Source organism: Scardinius erythrophthalmus (assembly GCF_964197995.2).
Source record: "Scardinius erythrophthalmus genome assembly, chromosome: 2".
Taxonomy (NCBI): Eukaryota; Metazoa; Chordata; class Actinopteri; order Cypriniformes; family Leuciscidae; genus Scardinius; species Scardinius erythrophthalmus.
The window spans coordinates 21879441-21905464 of NC_138222.1; the positions used below are offsets into that span (position 1 = coordinate 21879441).

The 26024-nt window shown below is 37.4% G+C and overlaps 3 protein-coding genes across 9 annotated transcripts; 1 reads left to right on the forward strand and 2 right to left on the reverse strand.

Annotated features, from left to right (window-relative positions):
- Positions 1-1902: 1902 nt before the first annotated feature.
- LOC308687188 (eukaryotic translation initiation factor 5A-1) lies at positions 1903-14582 on the forward strand. Of its 3 annotated transcripts, XM_081359533.1 has the most exons (8): positions 1914-2181; positions 4112-4329; positions 4588-4691; positions 5857-6031; positions 6403-6507; positions 13039-13170; positions 13273-13345; positions 14438-14582. In XM_081359533.1, the coding sequence occupies exons 4-7, from the start codon at positions 5864-5866 to the stop codon at positions 13333-13335; spliced, it is 468 nt and encodes a 155-aa protein (XP_081215659.1). In that variant the 5' UTR covers positions 1914-2181; positions 4112-4329; positions 4588-4691; positions 5857-5863; the 3' UTR covers positions 13336-13345; positions 14438-14582. The 3 variants fall into 3 exon arrangements, with proteins under 3 accessions (XP_081215657.1, XP_081215659.1, XP_081215658.1); XM_081359531.1 differs by lacking the exon at positions 4588-4691 and having other exon boundaries at positions 1903-2181; XM_081359532.1 differs by lacking the exons at positions 4112-4329; positions 4588-4691 and having other exon boundaries at positions 1919-2181.
- A 125-nt stretch (positions 14583-14707) lies between these two features.
- LOC308687187 (G protein pathway suppressor 2-like) lies at positions 14708-20324 on the reverse strand. Of its 5 annotated transcripts, none has more exons than XM_081359528.1 (11): positions 19935-20324; positions 19696-19813; positions 19404-19513; positions 19146-19258; positions 18709-18788; positions 18479-18558; positions 18032-18206; positions 17020-17100; positions 16680-16756; positions 16456-16551; positions 14708-15919 (listed from the first exon to the last, which is right to left on the reverse strand). In XM_081359528.1, exons 2-11 carry the CDS (start codon positions 19787-19789, stop codon positions 15821-15823), a joined length of 1005 nt encoding a protein of 334 aa, XP_081215654.1. In that variant the 5' UTR covers positions 19790-19813; positions 19935-20324; the 3' UTR covers positions 14708-15820. The 5 variants fall into 5 exon arrangements, with proteins under 5 accessions (XP_081215654.1, XP_081215656.1, XP_081215655.1 ...); XM_081359530.1 differs by having other exon boundaries at positions 19664-19813; XM_081359529.1 differs by having other exon boundaries at positions 19696-19833; positions 19935-20302.
- A 1180-nt stretch (positions 20325-21504) lies between these two features.
- On the reverse strand, positions 21505-23198 carry LOC308679602 (histone H2A.Z). Its single transcript, XM_081347144.1, has 5 exons — positions 23012-23198; positions 22639-22716; positions 22367-22480; positions 22158-22287; positions 21505-22065 (listed from the first exon to the last, which is right to left on the reverse strand). The coding sequence occupies exons 1-5, from the start codon at positions 23012-23014 to the stop codon at positions 22004-22006; spliced, it is 387 nt and encodes a 128-aa protein (XP_081203270.1). The 5' UTR covers positions 23015-23198; the 3' UTR covers positions 21505-22003.
- Positions 23199-26024: the final 2826 nt, after the last annotated feature.

The window sequence follows — 26024 nt, forward strand, 5'->3', positions numbered from 1 at the left end:
CAATCAGATTAAGGCGATTAATGACATTATGTAGAGGCAGGAATATTTGACTGCTCTGAGAGGTTGGTCGTAAACCAAGGTCTTGCTGGACAGTATGACCCAATTAAGCCCTATACTGGTACTACACAATCTGACTGCAAATCTGAGATCTTTCCAATAGTATTCAACTGCTGAACCCAGAGAACCACACGTCACGGCAGTTTCAAGACAGCTGCATTAGGCCAACTGCCTCAGACCAAAAGGGTGGAGATTATAGCCTCATTAAAAAGAATGGTAAAATCAACCTAGGATCCTTTGCACCATGACCTCGAGCCAAACCCCAACAAAGTCTTTTTTCCCTTGGTCGAACATTATTAAAGTTAGAGTTTATTTAGAGATATCAGCCGAATGGCGCTAATGGAACCTAGGTTGTATCTCGTAAATTACCCCACTAATAATGCCCAGAATGGTACCAAACTTATACAGTAGTACAAATAGGTTCTGTACTCATAGAACGAGGCATTGGAAAGTTTGTTAGTACATTAGGAGTTTATTTAAATAACACTTGCCTGATGGCTAATGCTACCGCTAACCCGGTCGTCGAGGTCACTTCAGTGTTTTGGGAAAAGCATGTAAAAGTCCTGGCAGAAAGCCAGTATATCCAACATTTTGTGGACAACTTAGTGTTAACTAATAATTGTTGCAAACTGGTACTACCAACAAAATATTAGTGCATTCCTGGAACTGGGCGTCGTTACACTACATCCTGATGCATCGCTTTCTGCCAGGACTTTTACGTGCTTTCCAAGACTTTCCAATGCCTTGTTTTATGAGTACAGAACCTATTTGTACTACTGTAGAAGTTTGGTACCATTCCGGGCATTATTAGTGGGGTAATTTACGAGATACATCATAGGTTCCATTAGCGCCTGCACTAAACCATTCGGCTGATATCTCTAAATAAGCTCTAACTTTAATTTAACTGAGACCTTTGGCTTGAGGTCAAGGTGCAAAGGACCAGGGTTCTAAATTAACACCCGCCAACCCGCCAAATGCGGGTTAAAATTCATTTTGGCGGGTGTTAATAAAAACTTACTAGCCAGTTTGGCCGGTGATGAATGAGGCATTACATGCATGATACATAAGGCCTGTTCCGCTCTGTTCTCGGTCATTTATCCCCCTGGCAGTATTTCCTACATTTCCCATGAACACTGTGCCGTAATGCTACGTGATGACGTTTCATACGCCCATTGGCTGCACGCAGTTTGCAGTGAAACCAGCGCAAGAAACCATGGAAACGAACGGACACAGAAAACATAAGAAATAAGACGAACAGAGTTGGCAACTTGGCTAGTAAAGTAGGTTAATATTAAACGCAATGCGGCGGTGGTTGGGACAGATTTCTGGGGCGAGAAGAGGAACGAGGCAGGGGATGAGGAGGGTATCAACAGAGAAATTAAGAAAAGAAAATTTAATGCCAAATGGCTGACGGGTCGTGAATGGCTAGTGTTTGATCACAATAATGTCGTCATGTATTGTCATTAGAATTAGAAGTTAGAATTGCCAGCAATTCTAATAAAATAATCAAATGCATTCAGTGGCACTCATACATTTTCTTATTTTCACCGGAAAAAATTTGGCTAGTGGATATTCTGATTGGCTGGTAACTTTAGAAAGTTACCAGCCACATTGGCTGGTGATCAAAAGTTAATTTAGAACACTGCAAAGGACCCTAGGTTGATTTTACTCCAAACCATTCCTTTAAGGTTAGTGCATTTGCTAGGGACGGATGGAGCTTATAGTTGTTGTAGTGAAGTTATTGTCAGAGCTCTGTCAGCTCTGCCCTGTAGACTCGCATAGGGGAGGGGAGGGGAGGGGAGGGGAGGGGAGGGGAGGGGAGGGGAGGGGAGGGGAGGGGAGGGGAGGGGAGGGGAGGGGGAGGGGGAGGGGGAGGGGGAGAGAGAGAGAGTTTAGGATTCACGCATTGGGTCAGCCAACTAAACGTTTTGCTCAAACTGAGAGAGGGGAATACGAAACGCTTGTAATGACAGCAGCGTCAAGATAGCTGAATTGCGTGAGTAAACAAAGAGGCTTCGCGCAGCTGATAGCAACAAATCAGGCAGACAGAAACGAAAGAGGAGACACGAAAAAGGGATATCTAGTTTGGGTTGGCCCGAAAGCGTGGTCAAGGCTGTAAACCAGGTAAGTATAGATGCTTAATCAATTCAAACAACGGGTTCCGCGTAGCAACAACCTCCTCCCTCGAGATAACCCTGCTTCATCTGTTTCACGCGTTTGACAGTCTCCTAAACAAAGCAAACAATTAGCTTAAGATACAGCATCTCTTGTAAATTGCTAAGTGTTCGCAGGACATGTGCATTCATTCTTTTGAGCGAAATTTAGAATGACAACAACATATTTTCCTTGGGCGTTGGATGCACAGACTAAACTAAATTTGACGCAGAAATTCCGCGTCAAAGTTTCACCGCGTCACGAAGACAAATATGGTTAAAAACTTAATCATAACTCAAAGAAGAGTCCACAGCTCCTTGCATCGTAGATTAGCTCAACCTTACATCATAGGAAACCTCCTGTTAGCCACACAGAGTTTCGTTTCGCATTAAAGTTAGTCTGTGGATCTGGTTCACGAGCTGTCATGTGCAGTATAACGGTGACATGCGTGCACCTGCTCGGCCGTGATGAGCGCGGCTGCTCGGCGCGGGCCCCCGGTCCTGATCAGTGCGCAGTGGCGGATCCAGCAGGCCTCACATAGCAGCCAGCTCACTGCGGCTGGAGGACACGCGTGTCCTTATGAAAGCGGCCCAACTTTCATTGTTCAAACACATACGGCTCTTATTCCCTGCAAAATATATTACAATGCAAGTATGCGATAGCGCGCGAGTTGCGTGGATTAACTTACGTCCGCTACTTGTGCAACTGACTAGTCTAGATTTATGAAGCGCATCGATTATTCATATTATGTTAGCTGTTTGAAAATGAAAATAGGATGTATTAGCATTTTGTTTGTGTAGTGAAATGGATTTATGTATCGATATGTCCAGTCTTGGGATATGGGCTGCATATCTCGTAGCATGACCTGACGTTTGGGCCCCTCCCACGTGAATACTTGCAGGACATTGTACAGTGAAGTTACTCAAATGTTGTGTTTTGTAGCTGTTAATGACAAAGTGTCAGTGTTGATGGGTATTATTTATATATAATTACATATTTACAATAGTTGGGTATGTTAGTTCAGTTAACAGGTGCCATGTTCTTGTTCCGTATAGCTTGCTTCTGCAAACCCAGTGATCCATGGGACTACAATTAATTAATTTATTTGAGATTTTCGTTTGTTTAAAGATAATTAATAATTAAAAAATAAAGATAATGGGGCATATTGTAAATGGCTTACATTTCCAAACATTCCCTTTGCCATAAATTGTCCAGTGAGATTTTTCTATGCAGTATGATCTGATCTCACCATCATCAAGTCAATCTGGGATTACATGAAGAAACAGGAAAAACTGAGACAGACTAAATCCATAAGAACTGTGGCAACGTCTCCAAGACGCTTGAAAGGATTAGTTCACTTCAGAATTAAAATTTCCTGATAATTTACTCACCCCCTGTCATCCAAGATGTTAATGTCTTTCTTTCTTTAGTTGAAAAGAAATCAAGGTTTTGAGGAAAACATTCCAGGATTTTCCTCCATATAGTTGGACTTCAGCGGTAAACAACAAGTCAAAGGTCCAAATTGCAGTTTCAGTGCAGCTTCAGAGGGCTCTACAGGATCCCAGCCAAGAAATAAGGGTTGGTCATTTAAAAAAAAAAATCTTGCATGAGCTCAATGCGTGATTACGGTCACGTGTGTTCCGGTTCAAAAAGGTAGGGTAGGGCGAAAAACTTAAAATCGTGCAACATCGGTGGGTTTCCTTTCCTTTTTTTGTTTTTTGTAAAGGGCAATTGACTTAGTCTTTGCACATTCGCTTTGTAAACACTGGATTGGTACTTACGCCTACCTTTCCAACGTGATTACATAATGCGTGGCGCATCGCAGAGCTAGTGCAAGATGAGAATTTGTGGTTAAAGTATAGCCTATACATTTTTTTTTTCTTTTTCTTTTTTTTTTTAGAAAATGACAGATCGTTTCGCTGGATAAGACCCTTATTCCTTGGCTGGGATCATGTAGAGCACTTTGAAGCTGCATTGAAACTGCAATTTGGACCTTCAACCCACTGGTTCCCGTTGAAGTCCACTATATGGAGAAAAATCCTGGAATATTTTCCTCAAAAATCTTCATTTCTTTTCGACTGAAGAAAGAAAGACATAAACATCTTGGATGACAGGGGGGTGAGTAAATGATCCATAAATTGTATTTCTGAAGTGAACTAATCCTTAAAGAAACCTAACTCCAAAGCTAAAGTACTGTGAAAAGTTTTAGGCACTTGTGCAAAAATGCTGTAAAGTGATGATGCTTTCAAAAATAATGTCATAAGTATATTTTATTCATCAATAACACTATTATCTAAATAAAATCAATATTTGATGTGGCCACCCATTGCATTTAAAACAATCTTCTTGATTTTCCTTTTCTTCATGTAATCCCAGATGGATACGATGATGGTGAGATCAGATGTTGTCAGACTCCTTGTGCATACAAAGATTCACTAAATTCACAATTACAATTTATGGCAAAAGAAATGTTTGGAAATGTAAGCTGATATTTCATATTGACACACTACAGCAAAATATATAAATAACTGACTTAAAACCAATTTTTGTGCACTGCTTAATCTACACCTTTTTTTGTAATACAGTAATTGTCATGGTTTATTCTATTTTAAAATGTAATCTGTACATGTCCACATCCCCGGTAGTCCATTCTTCAAATGTCTGTTCATACTGTATTTTGAGGCGAGGGACAAATATCCTCATCCTAGTTGGTCATGATTATTTAAAGTTTGTGTGAATTGCTGTTTGCCATAATTTGGCTTATTTCAGAGTATAACAGATTGAGTTTGCTTAAAAATAAATAAATATGTCACCTAAATATAGGTTTGGGAAAATCGATATAAGTTCAGGGATCCATAACAGTATACTGGATCCATAGCAGTATACTGGATTCATGCTGCTCTTAAAGTGACAGCAGCTTAATATTCTTGCTGCCTTCTCTATAATAGCGTTAATCAAACAACAAAAGACAAAGAAAGAGAAAATTTAGTCGCTTTTCTTGACTGAATAACTTTTGTAACTATATTTGTAATGTAAATTTTATTCATAAAGTGCAGTGCTTTTTTACATTTGGTTTCTGTACCTGAAAAATCTTAAAACACTTTTTCAATCATATCTTTTTCAGTTGTATTTATTTGTGCAATTGCTAATTTGCTTATTTGTTCTTTTTTAATTACTGAGTGTTTATTTGTCTTTAATAATATGTGAAATTTATATTAGTTAGGCTTTTTTTTTTTTTGCTATGGTATTTTTAAACCATAGGCAAAAGTTTATTGTTTAATTGTTCTTTAGCCTATTGATTTTTGTTCATGGTATTCAGCTACAATACTTCAGTACTTTTTACCATATTGAAATCGAAATTAGGAATTGATAAGAATGGGAAACTTTAAAATTTAAACAATACCAACCTTTTCTAAATAGCTATTTGGCTATTATGGCCCCAAGTGATGTCAGTGGAAAAAAAAGGAAATTTTTTTCAGGGGATGAACAAGGTCATTTTGCTGAAAGATTTTTCATATTGGTCTGTTTGGGGTTTAATTCAAGAATAGCAAGATAGGTCTTTCCTTTTGTATCAAACCATCTTTCTTTAAGTTGACTTATGCTGACTAATATTAACTAATGTAATTCTGGCTCATTAATCTTTAGAAAAGACATGGCGGATGCTGACCTGGACTTCACAACAGGCGATGCAGGTGCCTCTGCTACCTACCCCATGCAGTGTTCTGCCCTGCGCAAAAATGGTTTTGTGGTTTTAAAGGGTCGACCATGCAAAATTGTGGAGATGTCCACATCTAAGACCGGTAAACATGGACACGCCAAGGTGAGTGATGGTTATGTGACAAAGCATAAAAATTGTAGATAGTTCATAACTTAGTGAGACTAATGCACATCACTTTCTTTTACTTACTTCCAATGCAATAACATTGATTTTATTTGAAGGGTATATCACAAAATAATAATAATAATAATTTAGCAGTCATAGTGTTAACTGCCCAGCTACATAGATTGTGTGCGGATGACTGTTTGTTTTGCACAATGGAGTTCCAGAAGTCCCTTTATACAAGTCTTTATGAATAAGGTGCAGGTGAAAGGGAGGCCATTCATTCACATAATGTGTGGGTATGAAATGTAGTTAGATGACTTTGAATAGTGGTGAAGTAACCCCCACCCTTAACGTTATTTTGTTCAAAGGTTCACATGGTGGGCATTGACATCTTCTCTGGCAAAAAGTATGAGGATATCTGTCCCTCAACCCACAATATGGATGTCCCTAACATCAAAAGAATGGACTACCAGGTATGTGACTAGCAATATTAGGGTGTATTCACACCAGGAAAGTCCACTAGTTCACTTGCTTTGGTCCGGACCAAATACAATGTTTGTTGTGGTTCGCTTTCACACTGCCCTGTTTGCAAGTGAATCAAATTGTGTAAACAAAACCACACGTGTGCTAAGGTCATCCATTCATTGGACAGAAATTCTCAAGCAGGGAAAAGCAGGAAGTGCAAAAACAGGCTAATCATGGAGATCTTTCGTAGTGCAATTTTTATTAATTTGGTGTTATCAGCTAGTAATGCAATGTGAAGAAACTTATGAGCATCATATGATGCAATATCATTGTAACAAAGTATGTTGTTATGGGAAGAAGGAGGCAGGAACTGGCGAACATTTAAACAATTTAATAATAAAACAAACACAAAAAGGAAAGTAAAAACAGCTGCCCTTGCCGGATGACACAAATAAACAAAACATAAGTAACATAAAAGTCCAGGGGCCTGTACCATGAAGCCGGTTTAGGTGGCTTGCCAGGTATGTTTCAGTTTATTTTGCGCCAACCCTAGGTTTTAGGCAACATGAAAGTGTTTTGGCTTTTAGCAGTGTTCATCGCCATAGTAACTTACGCTCCACGGCTAACCAGGGGCCTCATTTATAACCGATGCGTATCCACAAAACAGGCCCTGAAAGAGGCGTATGCCACTTCCGACGCATAAATTGTGATTTATAAAAACACTTGACGGTAAAATTTGCACACATGCACGCAAACGTTGGGCCGTTTTGTGAAACTGATGCATATATAGCTTATCTAACGGCAGATGAAGTAAAACCGTAAATCTTCATTATGAGTCCTAATCATAAATACAGTGCATGTTCACAATAATAACAATAAATAAAATAATGATTTCAACTATGTTTTACTTCTGATATAAACATTTAGATTAAATATGCCATTCTCATTAATGGAGTTAAACACTTAAACTACATGAAATCATTACTGGGAAGTTACAAAACATTGTATATTTAATAAATAAATATTGGTTGTGGATGCAATTATTTTGAACACTTTTCCTGTGGCATGCTGTGTTTTAATGTTTTAAATACAGAGATAATTGCTTATCATGATAATAGCAGATTGTCTGAGAAATTATTTTCGTGCAAATAATGCAGAACAAGGCCTATCTGTTTCCATTAAAAATATAAATCAATTAAACGTACACTATGTATTTTTTTTTTCGCCTCTAGGGGTCGCTAACTAGTGCTGGGCGGTTTACCGGTTCATACCGAATACCGGTGTTTATTTTTGTTACGATATGAATTTTTAATATACCGCAATACCGGTGTATGTCGCTTTAATCGGAACGCGGCGCAGCGCGACACAGTCTCACCCCTCATTTACAACACACGTCTGCGGCGCATTACAGCTGCGACAAGGTTTTATTCCGTCCTCCACGCGGTGCGTCAAAATAGACTAGGCGCCTATATTTAGCGAAGCGGCGCGGAGAGCCGCTTCTGGGAAGCTTCGATCTGAAACACAAGCATTGACTAGAATGGGCACGAGACGTGTGGGGGTGAGAGTGTCTTTTTTCTCGCGGCGCGCGTGTTTTTATACTGTATTAACGTATCTGAAGTGAACTGACGGTCTTTAGAAAAGTTTCTTTGTTATTACGATTGAATCTTTCTTTATCTTTCCTGATAAAGCAGTGTTTATGAGCGTTGCTGCTTTGTGTACAGCCGTTACCGGGGAAACCACTGTTTCTGCCGCTCCTAAAGCGCGTCCTGCTGGCACCTCTTTGTAAACAGCCTTGCAAACCTGTATTATTAATATTAGTGTGGATTTTTTCTATAATATTCACTCATGACAATAAAATAGGGCATTATAAGTAAATCTACTGCAGTATTTCCTCTCTCACTCAGTAGAAAATGTGGTTAACACCCATCATGCTTGAAAAAAAAAAAAAAACCCGTGAAACCGGTATAATTTAGAAAAAAACCGTGATGTTGATTTTTGGTCAAACCGCCCAGCACTATCGCTAACCTCTTACAATAACAAAGGCGTAGTTTGATGACACAACATTTGCTAAGAATTTTGGATCTTGTCGTCAACGTCAAGCCGACCGATCTAATAATGTTTATGGATGAGTAAATACATCGATGTTTTTATCATGACTGTGATATGAAGCAGGTCGGGATTGCTAAGAGACAGCTATCAGCTCCACACGCGACGCGAGTCCCGCGGATCTAAAAGGAATTTGTACATTCCATTCTACCGAACTACACGCAAGTGCAGAATTACAACTCACAGGTCAGTTTATTAGACAAATTAAACTTGTGAGGTAACGCAGCGCTGTTTCACTTGGTCTGACATTACACTAGCACACTAAACTGCATTTGAATGTGTTGAAATTTATGTTATTCTGTGTTAGTTTGTCTGTATGAGACTAGCAGCAAGCTAGATCAACATTAGAATAACATACAGATCATATTCTATGGAAGTAAAATAATGTCAAATGTTTTTGAAACAAAAAGCCTGTTGAATTGCACTACTTGAAAAAAAAAATAGGCATTGCATTAACCATGCTTGCATTTTAATGCATTGTATTTTTAGGGCTTGCATTTTTATGGGCTGAAATTCAACATGGTTGAATATTTAAGCTGTGAATATTTCCATTAAAAACATTTCAATCACATTTTCATTATTAAAAATTCAATAATCCATATTCACCTTTCATATTTCACTTCCAAAATATTCAAACTGTTTAAAAATACAACCTATAATATTCAACAGGCAATTTTTGGTCCATTTTATTTCGCTTTGCAAATTTGCTTCCACTAATTCAGTGGTTCAAATTCAACAGTAAATTCAACCGAACTGCAGGAAAAGCAGTAGATTACCGAGATACTCTCCATCTGCTGTTAGTCAACCTCACCAGCAGGAGGTGCAAAAGCTTGTGTTGTTGACGAAGACAGAGCAACAGTTAGAGCAAGCCATTCATTCATAAAACTCATTTAACAGCAATGCAAGTGTATTTGTGATTATTATGACGGCGGTTTTATGTTAAATTCAGTGTCTTCACGGTTACTTTCCCTGTGTAGCCTACAAGCATCTTTCTCTACCGTGAACAAGATTATAATGTTATTCCCCGATGCGGATATACAGATCCAATATTACATTTTTGAGGTTGACATATATTTCTCTTGGTTGTTTAGTTGCCTTAACTTTATATTGTGGCGATGTGCTGCATGCAAGCTATTAGGGTTTCCCTCAATACTTAAGGATTCCCCAGCTGGACATATAAAACGCTTAACGTATAGCTTAATGGACTAATTACAGTGATATAAAAGACCAAACTCGCAGGCAAGCAGATTGACTCAGAATAACGCGCAAAGTTTAATGCTGAGCGTTTCCCAGTGATAGACTGGCATAAAGTCGGCTTGACGTTGGACATTCGCACATTTAGGGACCGTCTCTAAAGTGTATACGACTTTGGTATACACGTTTCTAACTTCAATAGCATTTGAATAGAACGACTTACAGTCATAAAACCAACTGTAAAGTGTTCATGTAGTGTCAGGCATAATGCGCACCCTTTGGATTTTTTATATTTATTCAAATAAATTAAAGTTTGCTATTGAAGTTAGAAACGTGTATGCCAATGTTGTATGCAACTTTTGAGACGGTCCCTAAATGTGCGAATGTCCAATGTCAAGCCAATTTTACATTTATTAGGCTACATTTAGTCATTTATTTAGCAGATGCTTTTATCCAAAGCGATTTACAGTTAAACTAACAATAGGAGGACAACAATATGCAAGTGCTATGACTCTTCCCAGTTTAAGCTAATGCAATACACGTAGGCATAGCCTACTATACTATATATATATATATATATATATATACTGTAGAGAGAGAGAGAGAGAGAGAGAAAAGAGAAGAGAAAGTGTTAGTATTGATCAAGTGTTGATTTTATGCCAGTATATCACGAAACGCTCTGCATGAAACTTTGCGCATTACGTTCATATTCTTAGTCCATCGAGCCTATATAGTAGCCTACAGCCTACATCCCCAATAAGGTGCGAGTTTGGTCTTTTATATCACTGTATTAGTCCATAAACTACGTTAAGCGCTTTGTCCCGACAGAAGGGGAATCCTCGAGTGTGAGGTATTGAGGGAAAACGATTATAATCCTGTTCATGTAGAGAAAGCTGATGACATGTAGGCTACACAGGGAAAGTAACAATGAAGTTATTGAATGAAACATAAACACAGCTTTTGTGTCTTTATCATCTTTTCCGCATATATACTGACACAGCTCATTTTCATTTTATGAATGAATGGCTTGCTCTAACTGTTGCTCTGTCTTCGTCAACAACACAAGCTTTTGCACCACCTGCTGGTGAGGTTGACTAACAGCAGATGGAGAGTATCTCGGTAATCTACTGCTTTTCCTGCAGTTCGGTTGAATTTACTGTTGAATTTGAACCACTGAATTTGTGGAAGCGAATTTGCAAAGCGAAATAAAATGGACCGAAAATTGCCTGTTGAATATTATAGGTTGTATTTTTAAACAGTTTGAATATTTTGGAAGTGAAATATGAAAGTTGAATATGGATTATTGAATTTTTAATAATGAAAATGTGTTTGAAATGTTTTTAATTGAAATATTCACAGCTTAAATATTCAACCATGTTGAATTTCAGCCCATAAAAATGCAAGCCCTAAAAATACAATGCATTAAAATGCAAGCATGGTTAATGCAATGCCTATTTTTTTTCAAGTAGTGCAATTCAACAGGCTTTTTGTTTCAAAAACATTTGACATTATTTTACTTCCATAATATTCTAACATTTTATCATTGTTGAACTATATAACATTGATTAGTTTTATGTAAATGTGCTCACCTGTTTAATAAAGTACATGTAGGAGCAGTCAAAGTCTCGGACGTGGAGCTCTAGGCATCTCGAAAACACCGCACTGATATTGATTCTCATTTTAGTTCTCTTTTTTTAATGCAAAGTCTGCTTGCCATGGTCCATAATGTTTGAACATATATGGTTATTTCGGGGAGGAGATGCATGTGCGCAAAATCTTCCGCTGACTGGGATTTATAAAGTGAATTCTGCACAGGTTCTGCCGTACGTATGGAAAATAACTTTATTAAAGAACCGTTATAAAGCCAAAACAATGTCTGTTACCCTAAATTATACATTTGTCTCTGTAAAGCTGCTTTGAAACAATCTACATTGTTAAAAGCGCTATATAAATGAGGATGACTTCTGCCGTACGTACGGTTTTATAAGTATGAATATTTTTTGCCGTACGGCTTTCGGGCGCATGTACACTTTTAGTAAGAATCCTATGCATAGTTTTATAAATGAGACTCCTGGTCTGGGGCAGGTTATGTTCCAGGTAAGAGGTTGCAAACCGAACTTGGACCAATCAACTGTGAGCAAAGTGACACATGTCTGATGCGATAAAGTCACTCCACCTGTTTCTACTTCAAATCATAGGTCACTACATAGCAAATGATTTTTAAAGACAAAATCGTCTGGCTTTTAACAATTCTATTTAGAATAATAATTTTGTATGATTTAGATATTATGTAATTATTATATAATCGATCACACTTGTACAATTTTAGTTTATCAATTATTATTATGCACAGTTTAAATTAATACATTTATAAAGGTAATATAAATACACTTTAGAATCAATAAATAAAGCTATAAAATGACTACATGTGAGCTTAAATGTTAAATTCTCTCTATAACTTTATCAACTGTATAAACTAACTTCACAACTTTTACTTGCACTGAAATAAAAGCAAGACTTTTTCTTTTAGTTGTCCTCTTTCATAGACAGCTATTTTCTTCTTGCTGTGTAAATTTGTTAGAAGGCGAGAAATGCATCGCAGTTTCACTCTTTCTCAGCATGTGATTGGCTGTTCATTACTGATGTCACACCTAAACTCCTAAACTCAGGATCAAAGCCTGAGTTGACAGAGATAGTTGATGATCAGCATCATGGTACCAACAAAGCCTGGTTGGATTGGTTTGGTTTTGTCAACTCAAAACTAATCCTGTAACCCTGAGTTTGTTCAACTACCATCATGGTACAGGCCCCAGGCCTGGTCCTCTCTCCTAGCTCCTCCGTGAGATCACGTTCTCTCATGGCCCTCTGCCTCGTCCTGCTTGCCACAGTCATCTATACGATGTTGTAATTAGGATTTTACGAAGACAAAGATGTGCTGCAAGACTGTTCCGGCGGAGAGATCATGCTCTTATGTGCGCCGTACCAGAGTTCGTTTGGAATAGGACCGAGATCACCTCTTCAGCTGGGTCTCGGTACGGTTGTTTGGTCCGCACCCCGAGTGCGATTGCTGTATTCACACCTGCCTCAAAGATCCGCACCAAGGGGGGAAACGAACTTGAGTTCGATTCAATCGAACAAAAAAAAAAAAAAAAAAACAGGTGTGAAAACACCCTTAGACACAGTTGTACTGTAGAAGTAAATAATAGTGTTTCACAAATGTCTGTTTTTCTTCTTTTCAGCTTATTGGCATTCAGGATGGCTACCTGTCTCTGCTCCAGGACAGCGGTGAGGTCAGAGAAGACCTGAAAATGCCAGAGGGAGACCTTGGCAAAGAAATAGAAAGCAAGTTCGATGCTGGTGAGGAAATCCTGGTAAGTGTTGTTAAAGGCAGTCACCCTTCAAATGTCACTGTAAATGTCACTGTAAACTAATGTTAATAGTTTACAATGAAACCTCTTCATGTTTCTTTCTAGATCACTGTTCTGTCTGCTATGAATGAGGAGGCTGCAGTAGCCATCAAAGCCATGGCTAAATAAAACACAGCAGGTATATGGAGCTCTTGCTGCCGTGTGCACATGCTCACCAGATAACTAGGCCTGGAGTGACTGTGCCTCACCAGTGTGTCTGCAGCAAAGCACTTATTTAAATGTTTACCTTAACTGGAAACTATAAAACAAACCATCAAACCTTTACACATATGAATAAGCAAACGGTGAAGAAGAAAAAAAGAGTCTGTAAAAGGAATTTAATCAAAAGACTGAATGTCTCCAAATGATTGATGTCTGAATCAATCTGATGACTTTCCTGATGTACATTAAGTTCTTGTTTCATATCGTACATTAAGTTCTTGTTTCATATCCCTACCAGACACTGAATCCAGGATAATTATTCTGTAGTGGTTTGGCTTTAGAAATTGACTGATTTTACAAAAATTTTTTTTATCCTTGTCCAAAATTATATGTGATCTGTGTCCAGAAATTGTCCCAGGAAGTTCAGTAATGTATTTAAAAAGGTTTGACAGAAAAAGCTTTCTTTACATACAATACTTTGCTGTTTGCATACTGGCAAATGCACTTTTGATTAACACCGAGATGTAGTACTACTGCAGTGTTCGATGTGTCTTGATCTGTGTCTGCTATGTGAAAGCAATGACTGAGATTGTAAATCAAATTTCATGTTTTTGGAATTTCATTTTGTATTTTACACTACCAGCTAATATTTTGTCTGATGTGTAATCAAACATGCTGTATTGTAAAATAGCTTTTTAAGAAGAATCAAAAACAACCATTATGTGTTAATATCACCCATATCTGCTGTTCCTAAGTTATTGGAGTGATAAAGTGATTGTGTACTGTCTTATTGTGCTCTTTGACTTTGAGCTTCAAAATGAACTGACAGATATCCAAGCAAGTATTTCAGACTCTGTTTTGTAATGGAGCGCACATTTACTTTTGTAGACACTCCATCTACATTTAACTTGAACCCTTGTTTTGAACAGTTTCGTCTTCTACATACTTTTGTGGATATGGACTTAACTTTATGGTGTTTTTTTCCGCCATGTTTTTCTACTTCGTTTATTTTACTTTCACCACTCTCTTTCCTCACTCTTGCTTGTACTATTCTCTTTCTTTCTTTCAGGGGTTGCCAAGATGCACCGGATCTGGATAGGAGAAAATTAGACCTCAGCAATGCTATCTACCCTCCTTTTTCATTCTTTCTTTATTTCTCCCTCTCTGTACTTTATAACCCTAAAAGCTAGGAAATAAATTTAATATTCAAAATGTTCCAAATTAAATTATTGTAAAACAAGAGAAATGGAATTCATGGACAGTGGACTAAAGCACCATTGTGATGCATGGCTTGTGTGGGACATTCACAATTATTATTATTATGTTTTTTTTTTTTTTTGAGAAGGGCACCTCATAACTGTCTTCAGTAGAATGAGTGTGTCCTTGTTGCTTTTGACACTTTTTATAAAAAAGATAACTGGCCCTAATTTGTTCTTTGTTATCTTAAATTTAAGTAGCAAATAGCTACAAGAGGTCTGTTATGTGGTTCATTTTATTTATGAGCAATTAAGAGCGCAGAGGGGAAGTGAAAAACATTCAAGTGCAGAATCTCCTGTGAAGGACAGATACAAAGGCAATGATATGTGTAATAGGATGCAGTTTTGTATCACAGGACCAAGTGTTCTGCTTAACTTCCCTTTTATCTTCTGGTAGTTTAAAGCAAAAGTCCCTTAAGCAGGGAGTGACAATATCGCACAGGCTGGTGAATGGATGGACGCAGGAAGACTTCCCCGATTTGACTCATGTACATTACACTTGACTATGGTATGAGTAAAGTTTTTGTTTTGCAAAACTGTTTCAAAAATAAAATGGAAATAAACAGAAATTTATAGCAAGACAACCCAGCCAATATTAAAAAGAGCACATATAAATCATGTCTTTATTTCCATTTGTCATGTGTTTTGGCTCCTTTGTAATATATTTATCACAATGGCATGGCTGCTGCTGGCAAACTCCAAGAAAAAGACATTAAATAACAAAACAACTCCCAGTTACCGTTCTGTATTTGAGAAAGTATTCATGTAATGCAGGACATTTCTTACTGATCCAACAGCCATTAAACTGCATACTAACACTTCAAACTTACTATAAAGTTAAAATACATAGACAATTCTTGCTAAATTTCAGGAAAAAAAAGTTCACAAGGGTCTTGCAGGGAAAGCGCAGCTTATTCAACCTTTGGCTCTTTATTTTCAATCTTTTTCTGGACGTCAATCCTCTGACGTAAAGATCATAATAACTTAGCCAAAATCAACAAACCATGACAAATCTTTTCATAGATTCATAGTGTGTAAAACCATTCCTTATTGTTTAATATCAATAATGTTTATAATCTAACTATATTTGCTGCATGGGACATTTATTCCAATGTTAAAAAAGCTAATTCAAATTGACTGGATTTCAAAAGAGTTTTCTGTATCCTGGCACCTTGTCATGGTCATACTTTTAGTAGTTAATGGGGTTTTCCATGGTGGAAGAATCTCTGTCCAGCCTGAGCGTGAGGGACGAAGGCGAGACGTGATGCTGGCTGAGATGAACTCTGGAATGAAGCCTGAAACATCATAAATTAAATAAAAAGTCAATCTATTTTGCATAAAACAGCTGCAAAGAGTCATTAATAAAAAGAAAAATGTTTATCCTCACCAAATATACCAATATTTTAAATGAACCAAGAACATCTTTTAATATTGAGGAAAGAAGAGGTGTGGATTTAAGGTTCAAGTGACAGGGTAGTGATTAAATGGTAAAACAAATAAATGGTTAATCAATGGTTTAAAAATAGCAACTAACAATGTACAGGCACTCACATCTTTGACTATGCGTTGCATCAATTTCAATTACAACTGTGCTGTTTTCCCCCTTGTTTTTTACAATCATGTTTGTTATTTTGTCTCATATCTGTATAAATCTAGTACACTGTTGCTCAAAAACATGTGGTGAATGGTTGAAAAATGATTGATAATCAAAACAACTGACAGTTATTTTAAAAGAATATTCTTAAACACCTGTGATAAAGAATCCATGTTGATGACCTTCTTATCTAATGACAGGCATTTAGAGGGGTTCAATGCAGGTTAGTGAGCTCACCTTTGCAGTAGAGATCTGGACAGCCATGGATGGAGTGGACATCAGACCAGCTGCACTCACATGTAAAGCCTGTGAATGTATGGGTCTAAGAGCAGCCTAACAATGACAACACACACACAAAATAATAATTTATTACAAGCACATGTGTATAAATACATTTTCTCATGGAAGATAAAGCTGATAACTTCCAAATATTTTCCAAATGAGTCTCAGGAAGTACTTACAGAGTCAGTAAAGCCAGACTGCTGATTAGCATGTTCAAGCTGTTTCTGAAGGGGGATACTAGCACTAGGGATGAATCCTGTGAAGATCGATGGATGAATGATGGACCAAAACAAAAAAGTTTGTTTATCCTTGGTGTAATGTTTCCGTTGACACATTAATGAAGAAACTTTATCTTGTTGAGATAATACAGCACAATCTAATCTGCATGCGTATCTCTAGCCGAAAGAGAGAAGAATGGCTAATGTAAAGTGAAGTACAAATGTTTTTAAGGAAGAGCCGCATTAAGATCAGAGCAATGAATGTTATGTAAAAAGAGATCACGTGAGGTGGCTTCTTTACCTGGCTGGGCAGTGAAATGGCTGTGGACAGCATAACCCTGAGGCTGGTGGGACAGGAATGGCATGCTCTGGAAAGGTGTTCCTACATACACAGAAAATGTGAAGGGAGGGCATCTCACCAAATCCAATTCTCTGTAAGTGCACAGATAATATCTAAATGAACTATATCAAAAACTAAGAATACTCCGAGGAATTCAGCGACGCATTTCACCTTTTAATAAATCACGCCTGAATGGCGAGCATGTTCTACACGTTTCTATGATGAGCTTTTTTCAGTTACCCCTTTTCCACCAAGGCAGTGCTGGTGCCGGTTCGGAGCCGGTGCCTACTCGCGAACCAGTTCTTTGTGTTTCGACAGCCAAAGAACGGGTTCTCGGCCAGGAAAATTGGTTCCAAAGAGGCACCAACTCTTTGCTGGACTAGAACCGTTCTTTTACCACGTCATGCTTACGTCGGGGGCTGGGGGCAGGGTTATTGTCGAACTTCTTCTCGAACGTAAACTCCGTCTATAGTTATCCAGACGAGCAGCACAAATGTGTTCTTCTGACCCCAATGTAGGATCGCAAAGCCAGGTGAAACATTTGCAGAAAGACGATGTAGTCCAACATTGTAACTGTTATGCTTGAAGTTGGGAAAGCTAAGACGTATGGCAACGTACACATTGACGTAACGACGTCGTTCGCTGGGCTCTTTAGTCAGTGGAAAAACAAACAGGTTCTGAGAAGGTTCGCAAGTTGAACCAGCACCAGTTCCAAACCAGTTCTTTTTTGGTGGAAAAGGGGTAAGTGTGTCTCAATGTCTCAGAGCAGTGCAGTTTCTCAGAAATGTTATAAAAAGTTCTGCAAGTTTAACTGATTAAACTGGTTGAACTGAGAAGATGAAAATAAATTTCCTATAAAGAAAAACCAAGACAATTAAGAAATCTAATGTTAGAATAACGGCTGCTTCATCTGAAGACTGTGATTGACTAATGTAAAAAGAAAAAAATCTCAACAATCAGGATTTATTGTTACCTCTGATCTGGGTGGTGCCTGCAAAGCTGATGGGCACAGAAGCAGCATGTCCATAAGAGGTGTGGTGCTGGGCCTGGGAGACTGAAAATGGCTCATGGACCACAGTGCTACCTGAGAACTGCCCATGCTCAGAGGAACCAGTGAGGAATCCTGGCTGACTGGAGAATTGATGGCCCTAGACAAGACAACAATTTATGGATAAATGTGTGCCAGATACGACCTATAAAATGGTCATTCCAGCAAAAAAAAAAAAAAAAAAGTTTTCAGTATTTTAAAGATGCTATTGTTACTGAAAATGCAATAGTAGCTTGAACACCTCATTGTCAATGATAACAAAATTCTCAATATTTTTTGTGACAGAAAGTGAAGCATAAAACAACTTTTTTGACATTACGGTTTTTAAAAAATGCACACAGTGTTACATGTTCTTCAGATTTATTTACTTACTGGCATCAGAGGTGTCTGAAACAACTGTTTACTGCGCTCCCCTAACAAACCACCGACTCTATTGTGACCCACTGGACTTCCTTAAAAACACAAAATAGCATTTTAAGCATGGGATAGCAGTATGGTCTACTTAAGAGAACAAAACTGTGTTTTGTTGTTCTAATGTCAACTACTATTTCCTTCAAAATAATACAAGGTCAATAAGGTTTTGCAACCTTTCAATACGCCACCTTGTATGCTGAGTAGATGCTGTCCTGAGTGCAGAGGTAAGCTGGACTGATAACTGGATGAAGGCAGTGATGTAATATCACTGAAAATAAATTAACAAATCCATATACACTTGATAATTAATTACATTGTAATATATCTAGAAAATATAAACTCGACAAAAAAAAAGAAACATTCACTTTCAACTGCTTTTATTTCTAGCAAATGTCTTAACAAGTAAAATATTTTTAGGAACATAAAAAGATTCAACAATTGAGACAAACTGAACAGGTTTCACCGACATTTAATGTAATGTAAAAAAAAAAAACAGAATAATGAGTCCCTGAACAAAGGGGAGGGTCAAATCAAAAAGTACAAGTGCATGATTGAGATAACAAGGAACACAACAGCTGAATAACTGTCAATCATTTTTCAATATTAAAAAAAAAAATTCACTCACCTTTGCTCCTTTCTGCGACGCCTTTCTTCCTCATGAAGGACTTTTTTAAGCTGTAAGAAGAGCTGATGTTTCTCCTCTTGCAAAACCTGCAATTTCTCACCCATTTTTTGAACCTAATAAACGATAAAAAACGTTTATTAAGGTTTTAATAATGAGAATGAGAAAATGCATGGAGAACATCACATCACACTTCAGTGCTCCTCCAGGTTTTTTCGTTTGAAGGGCTTGAAACGAATTTGCTAGAGTTGCTGTACACACCTGTTCTTTAGTCTCTTCCAAAGACATTCGCTCCTCCATTTCTTTAGTTCGTTTCCTTTCCTCCTCTTCTTTCATTTTCTGTTCCATCATCTTATCGACTTCTTCCTCCTCTACAGTATGAAAAAATTTATATACAAACCATCTTTTTAGACATAATTAATAATGAACTGAATCTGTTACCATGTATGTGTAATAAGGACCAATATTCTGTTGTGCTATTCAAAAGAATTTAAACATGGTGTTTTCTTTTATTTACTTACTCTTTTGCTCTAAACTGGAAACACACATGTACCTTGTCTTTTTCTCTCTCTCTCTTTCATGATATGCTTATGCAGGGCTCTGGCCATCGCATTGGACAGCTTTGGTCTCTCCAGTAAAGCAGGCATCGTGACAGGCAGTGGAGGAGCCAGCTGAAGACACACACTTCTTACTATATAAACGTTTAATTTTTGTATTATGTAACATACAGGGCGCTTCATTGAAAACTATGACAAACAGCAAACGTGTCTCTCCGTTGAATTATAAACTTACCTTCGTATTGCCACACGTTTTCAGCAATGTTTTCCTTTGTGTTCCTCAGAAATCTCTCAGCACTAGAAAAAAAAAAACGCTAAAAAGTATTTATGAGCGCTGTGGTTCGTGTTAAGCCCAGAGTTAAAAGCTAGCTTATTTTTTTCTTCTTCTTGTTCTAGGGTTTATTGGCGATTGGCAAAAACGAACTGGTGCATTACCGCCACCAAATGGTATGGAGTGTGGACCGGAATGTCTACTACTGTATATACATTGTTTAAAAAAATCGTCTCACTTAAATTTGTTTCTCTAAGATATTGAAACAATAACTTATAACACATATCTTTTGAGTATTTTCGCAGATATTTTTTACTATTAAGTTCCGGTTTAAAATGCCACATGACGCGCTCCTTTTCCGGTTCAGTGTTTTTTTTTTATTATTTTTTTTTTTTTTTTGTGGAGGATTTTTTTTTTTTTTTTTTTTATTGTTTGAACGCTGCACTCATCGCGTGGAAAAGCCTTTCAAATTAAAATTAATGCTCTTTTAAAATCTTACTTTGTCCATATCATCAAAATACCGTTAATATTATAAACAGTGACAAATCACAAAACATTATTTTAGACGTATTTATTTATTTTCTTTTACTTATTTTTGTAAACAAGCAAACATTAATTCAGTCTAAACATGCTGAGTAAACAAAGAACGGAAAAAAATATATATTACAAAAAGAAAATAAAAGGTCATATGATAATGGAAAGCACAAGCACGTCAAGTTTTTACTGATTATCTATTGACAGGTCCTCATATATATATATATATATATATATATATATATATATAATTTTTTTTTCTTCATATAATGAGGTAATTATAATTTGTATATTTGCATTTGTGGATGAAGAATCTGCGAAATTCACAATAATTAAAATTGTGTTTCTCACAGGATAATAATAATAATAAAAAAACTATTCCTATAGAACAAATACTAAATTTGTTAAATATTTTTGAACAGACGTATATTTTTAAAAGATTTTAATTGGACAGACCAAAATGCTCGATAGGTTATTATTGTAGGGAGGGATTCACCAACGATTAAAACAAAAATCTGTGAAGTGTCTATGGTTTTGACCTAAATAAATTTATACCAAAGTGATTTGTTTTAAAATAAATCATACCAATAACATGGACGAGTTTTAGTAACCCCTTTCTTGCATTACATATTTTATGTTAATTAACATTATACTGCTTCAAAATTATTGCAATTTAATACATTGGAATCAAGTTTGGTGCCTGCCGCAAAATAGTTAACGTAAAACAGATATCGTTTTAAAAAGTATACATTAAATTGATGGGGTCTTTATAGCGGTCAAGATCAAAATAAAGGAGTGTGTATGTAACGCTGCTCTCTACCGTTTGTTGTTTGCTACTTGAACATGGGGAGTACAGTAAATTAACTAAATTAATAACTTTAAAACAAAAATGAAACATTACTGAAGCTGGACTGTAATGCCATTTTCTTCTGGAAACTTTTTTGCATTATTTTCCTGTTATCTCTGTAAAGCTGCTTTGAAACAATCGGAATTTAAAAACGCTAAATAAATAAATGTGACTTCATAACTGGATAAAGATTGCAGTGACTTCTGGGATGCATACAAGGATTTAAATGGCTTTATTTAATTTTTTTACAAATGTCCACTGAGACTCCCTCAATAGAAAGAATTTCTAGAAAGGTTTCTCCAACAAAAAAAGAAAAAGAATTGGCACACAAATTTTACATAGTGAATAAACTTCATTTTTTTAAATCAAACAGGTGAAAATTTATATTGGCACTTTGAGCTTAAATGAAATAAAATCCTGAAACTTCACAAGTAAAAAAAAAAACAAAAAAAAAAAAATACACAAGACTAGCCAGACATCAAAAGGGACAAAAAATAAAAAGCTTCTCTGAAGCCATGTTAAAAAAAAAAACAAACAAAAAAAAAAACAGAAATGAGTAAATGCAAAGATGAACAATATAAAGTTTTAAAATTCTAATCTACAGGGCAAACAATACATTTTTGTGAACACTCATGTCCTGAGACAACATGGTTTACACGGTCTTCTGTTGTCCCTTCTTCCCAATAAGAGACTTATGAATGTGGGGTATAACACCTACAAGGCAGGGATTTAAAAAGAGGGTAAAAGGTTAGATCACAGATTTAAAAACACAAATTTAAAAACTCAAAGGTTGAATTTGTACTTACCACCACCAGCAATAGTCGCCTTGATGAGGGAGTCTAACTCCTCATCGCCTCTGATAGCCAGCTGCAAGTGGCGTGGGGTAATTCTCTTCACTTTCAGATCTTTAGAAGCATTTCCTGCAAGCTCGAGTACCTTAATATGAAAACAGGCATGTTAAATCACAGGTTTGAAAAGTCTAAATCCAATGCAGTCTCCCTTAAATGGTAGTCACCTCAGCAGTCAAATACTCTAGAATAGCAGCACTGTACACTGCGGCAGTAGCTCCGACGCGCCCGTGACTGGTGGTCCTGGACTTCAGGTGTCTGTGAATACGACCCACTGGAAACTGAAGATGGCGAAAAGTGACAAAAAAATGGCTCAGCATATGTGAAATTACGTAAAAGAAAACAGTATACATCACCCTAACAATAGTTCTTAGCAAACCATATTGTTTATACGAATTAATTTCAATCAAAGGCCTTTGGTCATTACGAAGGGTCTGACCTGCAGTCCAGCTCTTTGTGAGCGCGAAACAGCCTTCGCTTTCGCCTTCCCGGAGTCCTTTCCTGCTTTACCCCCAGCCTGAAACCAACAGCACCATACTCACTCGTCTTGTTATAAAAGTCAACTGAAGCATTTACACCTTTTGCATTACGTGCAAGGCCATATTTAAACAAGTCGATAGTTCACGGTTACGCGCTCGTGTTTACACGACGCCAGTTAGTACAGGAGCTAAGCTAGCTAACGTTAACTAGCCGCATAATATTGTTCAAAAAATGACGGGGAAGATAACTCTAAATGTACTTTTAACCTGTTATGCATCTTTCCAAAAAGAAGACTGTCACAAAATAAATACAAACAAACAAAAAATACTTACCATTTTATAATTTGTAAAAGACAGTTACTACAGCTGAGCCGCGAAAACACACAGTTGCTCACCCAATTCAAACTGAGTTACGCGCCTTCTTCTCTGCGAAATATAACTCGTTTCTACATCCGGGACATTAGGCTTGTGAACTAGCCAATCAGCTCTTGTGTTCTGTTGTTTGGCACATGCATTGACCAGTTACATTGCGGATTTTGCAACTCTCTTATACAAAAAGGGGAATGTTATTTAGGCCTTTGTTTTGTCGGGTACTGTAGTTCTCATAACAACGCGGGGCATTTTATTTTATTTTTCTGTTAATTGTCTATTGATGCCACTTAGTCAAACGTCGAAAAACTAAACTATGAAGAGGGTGAAGAGGGTGTCCTTTGCTTATTTTGTTAATATCAAATAAAAATCTGAATACTGCAATAGAAGGTCTGTATTGTAACTGCCACCAATGCTTAAGAATGTTTCAAATCATAAAACATTGAAAAGGAAACTTAGAAGATGGGAGTGGAAGAATTAATTCTAAAGAATGCTTACTTATGGATTAGAGGGTCTAAATACGCAATTATTTGAAAGAAACAGAGCTGATTAAGAGAATTAAGCCTTTAAAAATTATTTTTTTGAATGCATAATTTCCTCTTTAAACAGGGCACTATTTGAGGGGACAGTCATTTGTAGTGGTGTCTGGGACCACTGTTGACGTTATCAACTGAACTAATTCAACCCCATAATGCACCGCAATAATGAGTATACAACCGATGTACACTCAACCAATGGACCCTTTTCACAGACTGTGATGATACGTTTTAACATTTTTTTGTTTTCATTTAAAAAAAAAATGTATGTAGGCTATATTTATAACACTATAGGTTATTTTCCATTATATTACCTTTGTATCAAATTACAAAAAACTAGTTAATGCAGCTAGTTCCCAACTACAGAATTTTATCCAACAATAACGGCTCCCGCTTCGGAGAAGCCCGTAAATGTGAAAAGGGTCCATAGGCTCATTTGAGATGAGCATAATCTGCGCAAGACCGATCACCGGTAATCCCTGTGAGATGCATGAATCTCACCGGAAGAAGTAGGTCATCTGGGTACTTTTTGCCTACTCTTTTAGGAGTACTGTGAATTCAGAAATACTTCTTTTGTCACATACTGTTTTTCGCCTACTAGTAAGTATGAGAACTCGGATGCGGCCAATTTAGGCTTGTTCAACTTTGGCAACTGACTTGAAGTAGTGCATGGTGGTTAGAAATTTTGCCCGACTTGAGACACCACGTGACTGTGACGTATGGCATCAAAGTATCGCAAGAGCGATTCGAGAGCAGACGGGTGACTCAGCAGGTGCAGCTTCTCAAGAGCAGGTGCAGCTTCTCAAGAGCGGCTGCACAAACTCTTATGACGACACAGCCGATTAGCCAGATTCACCGAATGACAACGATGTGTTTCGTGTTTATTTTGACAACTTCAGTTCCACTAATGCTCACAAATCTGTATTTTTATAACAGTAAAAGCTCTTTTCATGTAGTCACGACTCACAATGTTATAGCCTATGTGTCACGTTTATCAAAATAAAACTGATTAAAAAAAACATAGACCCCACATTGGTATCTAAATATTATAGGCGTAGGTTGAATTTTATTTTTGTTCAAACTGTATTAAGCAGTACAGAGATGTTTCAGAGACGTTTTCATTCAATATTTTGTGTACTTGAAAAATATTGCATTTATTCCACTTCAGCTATGATTAAGTATGCAAACACAGCACGAGCGTCACTACGGGAAGCAGAAAGTGTCAAGTCAGTCAAGTCAAGTCACCTTCATTTATATAGCGCTTTTAACAATATAAATTGTTTCAAAGCAGCTTTACAGTGATAATAGGAAATTAAAGTAACAGAGATTGTTTTGGCTTTACAGCAGCTCTAGAATAAAGTTATTGTCCAGCTAAAGTTAGTTTTGATTGATTCCCGTCCGCAACGATCATTAGTTATTAACTTAGGGGCTGCTAACACGACACCGTTCTAACAGAAAACCCTTAATGCGATCCGGCTGCTCAACTGCAGAAAACAGTGCCTGATGGCTCGAGGACGCAAACCATGAAATAGGTTCAAAGGTACAAGCCTTGAAAAATTTATAATACAGAATTTTTTATCGCTTCTGCGTAGAACCGGAAGTATCCCTACAGAGGTACAGAGGTAAAGGGAAGGAAGGAGGCCTTCACAGGGAAGAGCCTAGTTGACATTTCAGGACTGCGCTGTTGTCGCGTCCAGGCGCAGGTCCCTCATCAGATCTGGATACAGCCTGGATCCGGCGGACTGCGGTAAACCTCGGGATAAACAGAGAGACTAATATTAGCATAGACGCCATCCTTCTTATGATGTAACAAGTAGATCAGGATTTATGGGAAGTGTTCCCGGTTCTGGCTGACCTAATCTATGCAGCCTAACATTGAATTATAGAAGTCTATGATGTGTTATGTGTATCATATGCTAGGTCAAAGAGATGTGTTTTTAGTCTAGATTTGAACTGACAGAGTGTGTCTGCTTCCCAGACAATGTTAGCAAGACTGTTCCAAAGTTTTGGTGCTAAATAGGAAAAGGATCTACCGCCAGCAGACGATTTTGATATTCTAGGTATCAACTGGCCGGAATTTTGAGATCACAATAGACATGACGGACTATAACGCGTTAAGAGCTCGCTCAAGTACTGGGGAGCTAAACCATTTAGTGCTTTGTAAGTAATCAGCAATATTTTAAAAATTGTAAAAATTAAAAAGTGTTTGTGTTCTTCACGTCACCGTTTTCAGCTCCTCCCCACCTGCAAGCGGCACCTCTCGCCAATCTGTTACACCCAGCCTCAGCCCAAGTCGATCCTATTGTCGCACCACTTGCAGTCTTTGCACTTGACCACTTGTCTACTTTGTCCTGTATTTGACCCAAGTGTTCAAATGGGCGTTAAGACTGCAAATGTGTAGAACTTTTGATTACCCGATGGGACACACTTATAGAGTTGCA

Excerpts from the sequence above, each read along its gene's own strand:
- LOC308679602 (XM_081347144.1), bottom strand. Across the intron at positions 22,288-22,366 it reads TAGAGTATTTGACTGCTGAG|GTACTCGAGCTTGCAGGAAA; the intron begins GTGACTACCATT and ends TTTCATATTAAG. Across the intron at positions 22,066-22,157 it reads GGCGACTATTGCTGGTGGTG|GTGTTATACCCCACATTCAT; the intron begins GTAAGTACAAAT and ends CCTGCCTTGTAG.
- LOC308687188 (XM_081359531.1), top strand. Across the intron at positions 6,032-6,402 it reads GTAAACATGGACACGCCAAG|GTTCACATGGTGGGCATTGA; the intron begins GTGAGTGATGGT and ends TTTTGTTCAAAG. Across the intron at positions 6,508-13,038 it reads TCAAAAGAATGGACTACCAG|CTTATTGGCATTCAGGATGG; the intron begins GTATGTGACTAG and ends TCTTCTTTTCAG.
- LOC308687187 (XM_081359526.1), bottom strand. The coding sequence starts at position 19,789 with ATGCCTGCTTTACTGGAGAGACCAAAGCTGTCCAATGCGATGGCCAGA. Across the intron at positions 17,101-18,031 it reads AGGCACCACCCAGATCAGAG|GAACACCTTTCCAGAGCATG; the intron begins GTAACAATAAAT and ends CTGTGTATGTAG. Across the intron at positions 16,757-17,019 it reads CCATTTCACTGCCCAGCCAG|GATTCATCCCTAGTGCTAGT; the intron begins GTAAAGAAGCCA and ends CGATCTTCACAG.